The following is a 3,250-nucleotide window of genomic DNA, read 5'->3' on the forward strand; positions in this document are numbered from 1 at the left end:
TCAGTCCTTATAATGAGTTTTTTCAGGTTTTGCTCATGTGACATCCTATGTGAGACAATTATTAATAAGATGTTCTCATACGTGGCTCATATGGGCAGTGGAATCATGTGTTACTTATCTTGGTTTTGTTAATAGCATTGTATTTTTGATATTAGTAGCTATTACAATACAATACCAACTATATTTAATACGAACACAAACTTCATTCAATAGCAATACCAACTACATTATATTAGGTGAAGAAAATATATTATCCATAATGATTTCGATTGTTGGAAATAGTGTCCACATTCACAACGGTTGGTAATACTATTATTAATAGCAAAGTCATTTTAGGTTGCATGCAAGTACCAATTTAAGCAATTATTGATATGAGAGTTTATTGGGGATCTAGTTTGATAATTTATTAGTGATTAATAAATTAATAGAAGTTCGTGACGCATATTCCTAGTCCTCGTGACAAAACCCTGATCGTTCTAGGTTTTAGTATTCTTCGATTCAAGGTGGTTGAGACAAGAAACCTCCTCTTTAACAACTGCAAGCTCATCGTCAATTTGAAAAGAACAAAAAATTCATTTGCTAAAAAATAGTTAAAATCGACATACCAAGGAATTAGGGAAAACTCTAAACGTTTTTTCAGTGTGTTGTTTTATCTTAGAAGTGCAGATATAAATCGGGAGAAAGCAATCATAAAGAATCCCATTGTCTGCTATCAAGATAGATGAAACTGAAGCCAAAGACATCTTCTTCTTAGAGAAAATTAGGGCAATAACATTATTTGACCGATTTGTGTATTAGGTTACTGGTATAAGTGAGGGACGAACCACGTATCATGATTGTCTTACGTAAGATGTCACGTGAGCAAAACCTAAAGAAAATCGATCATAAGGACTGGATGTGTACAAAAACAATAATGACTTATTTTGCAGCAAAAGACATTAATGATTAAATGCGTACAAACCGGAAACTTAACCTAGAATAGTCAACCATAACTTTGGAATAACCGAATAACATGTTATAAGAACTAAATGTGTACAAAACAAACAGTTAAAAACTTATTTTACAAAATTAAAAAAAAAAGACTAAATATATACAAAATAAAAATTATATTTACCCTTTTACATAATTTTTTTTTTTTTGAGAAAACATATATCAAATGCATATGGCATTTTGTAAGTTTTGTAAAAATTGGTAAGATAATTGGCATTTTGTATGGGTCCTCACTCCTTAGTGGTCCCCCTCCGCTACTATAGAAAACAAGAAGGGTATGGCCCAATTTGTTGATAGACTCTGCCACTCGCCTACGCATGTTATCTGAATCCGGATAATGATTCAGATTTCAGAAAACAATTTGTTCTTGATGAACAATTTCATTCATCTTCCCCATTAAAGCCTCTGAAAAACCCTAGTCCTGACTGAATTCATCAACAATGGCTGCATTTTATGCGTCTCCAACTCCAACCTTACAAATAACAAACAACCATGTACCCCAATCATGCCCCTTGTCTTCTTCATCATCACTCTCTTTTTCATCAAACAAATCCAGTTTCTTCAACTCATCTTCACAATGTTTCAAGATCTTCGTTCATTCTCTGCCCAAAAACAGCATCACAAAACAAACCCCTTCTCTAATTCGAATGTCTTGGGACGGCCCTCTCTCCTCCGTGAAGTTGATCCTCCAAGGCAAAAATCTTGAGGTAATGTTTGGGTTTATCATCTGTTCATACTGATTTCTTAAAATCTGAAACAATTTGATGGTTTGTGTATGAAACAGTTGTCGGAATCTGTGAAGACTCACGTCGAGGATAAGGTGGGAAAGGCCATTCAAAAGCACAGCCATCTTGTTCGCGAAGTAGATGTTAGGGTTTCTGTTCGGGGTGGAGAATTTGGAAAAGGCCCAAAAGTTCGTCGAACAGAGGTCTGCATCTTACGACCACAAATTCAACTTAAATCGTTGAATTCGAGTCGTTTTCTGATGAATTTGCTTGTGTTACACAGGTTACATTGTTTACCAAGAAGCATGGCGTCATCCGGGCAGAAGAAGAAGCAGAAACTACATACGCAAGCATCGATACAGTTTCTTCAGTCATACAACGGAAGCTAAGGAAGATTAAGGAGAAAGATTCAGATCATGGTAGACACATGAAGGGATTCGATAGGCTCAAGGTAAGAGACCCACAGATACTCATCGATCAGGATTCCCTTGCGGTTACTCAAGAAGAAGAAGAGGAAGAAGTAGAAGATGCAAGTGAAACCGATGAGGTTAGGGTTTATGATTGCATGAACTTGTTGTTATCAGTTTACATCGCAATTGAATTACATTCATATCTCTATATGTGAAGCTAAATTCGAAATTTTTTGCTCAGATTGTTCGCACAAAATATTTCGAAATGCCCCCTTTGACTGTATCAGAAGCAATTGAGCAACTAGAGAATGTTGATCATGACTTTTATGGCTTCCGAAATGAAGAAACTGGTAAGATTTTGTGGCCTTTTTTTATTACTCTTTGTTTGAGATTGTATTGATTTGGATGCTTTGGTTTTAGGTGAGATTAATATCTTGTACAAAAGAAAATCTGGAGGGTATGGGATCATAGTTCCAAAAGAAAATGGCGAAACTGAGGAATTAGAGGATGTGGATGCAGAAATTCTCAGGCAACTCTAGTTTGCAGAAAAAGGTGGGAGAATGAAGAAGATGATGAATCATATGTAGATGTTTGAGCTGGGTGTTCTAGTTTTCAATATAGGGTAACGTTTGAGGATATACATGTCCAGAATCCAGATGTGTGTAGTTTCTTTGAAACGATGTGTAATCTAATCTCCACAAAGTAAATACAGGTTATTTTTGTTCTTCCTTGCATTGACATGTGCTCAATAGCTTGTTAATTGACATGGTATTTGGTGAGATATTTAGGCTAGAGGGAGTAATGGTGAGTTAACATCATGTCACATAAACGTTTTTGAGATTTTTTGAAGTCAATTAAGCAAGTCACTCTGTAAAAAAAGTTGGGGAGTGGTGGTGATAACATTTAAATTGGTTTGATTTTGGAAAAAAAAAATCACTTGCCCTCTTTCCCTTTCTCTCTTCTGGCTAGCATCTCAATGACCTTTCTTGGCAAGAAGCCACGAGGAGGTGTATAGCTAGCCTTAGCGCCAAAGTGCATCCCTTAGCAATTAGCACACCCCACTCCCGATAACCTTATGGGATTCGTCTTTTCATCAAAGTTATATGTATGTCGGGAAAAGCCGAG

At 36.1% G+C, this 3,250-nt stretch overlaps 1 protein-coding gene across 1 annotated transcript; it reads left to right on the plus strand.

The window, feature by feature from the left end:
• The first annotated feature begins 1,297 nt into the window (after positions 1-1,297).
• On the plus strand, positions 1,298-2,859 carry LOC111920386 (ribosome-binding factor PSRP1, chloroplastic). The gene is made up of 5 exons (XM_023915951.2): positions 1,298-1,697; positions 1,775-1,918; positions 1,999-2,262; positions 2,367-2,475; positions 2,546-2,859. The coding sequence occupies exons 1-5, from the start codon at positions 1,431-1,433 to the stop codon at positions 2,662-2,664; spliced, it is 903 nt and encodes a 300-aa protein (XP_023771719.1). The 5' UTR covers positions 1,298-1,430; the 3' UTR covers positions 2,665-2,859.
• Positions 2,860-3,250: the final 391 nt, after the last annotated feature.

This window comes from Lactuca sativa, chromosome 9, assembly GCF_002870075.4.
Source record: "Lactuca sativa cultivar Salinas chromosome 9, Lsat_Salinas_v11, whole genome shotgun sequence".
Lineage (NCBI taxonomy): Eukaryota > Viridiplantae > Streptophyta > Magnoliopsida > Asterales > Asteraceae > Lactuca > Lactuca sativa.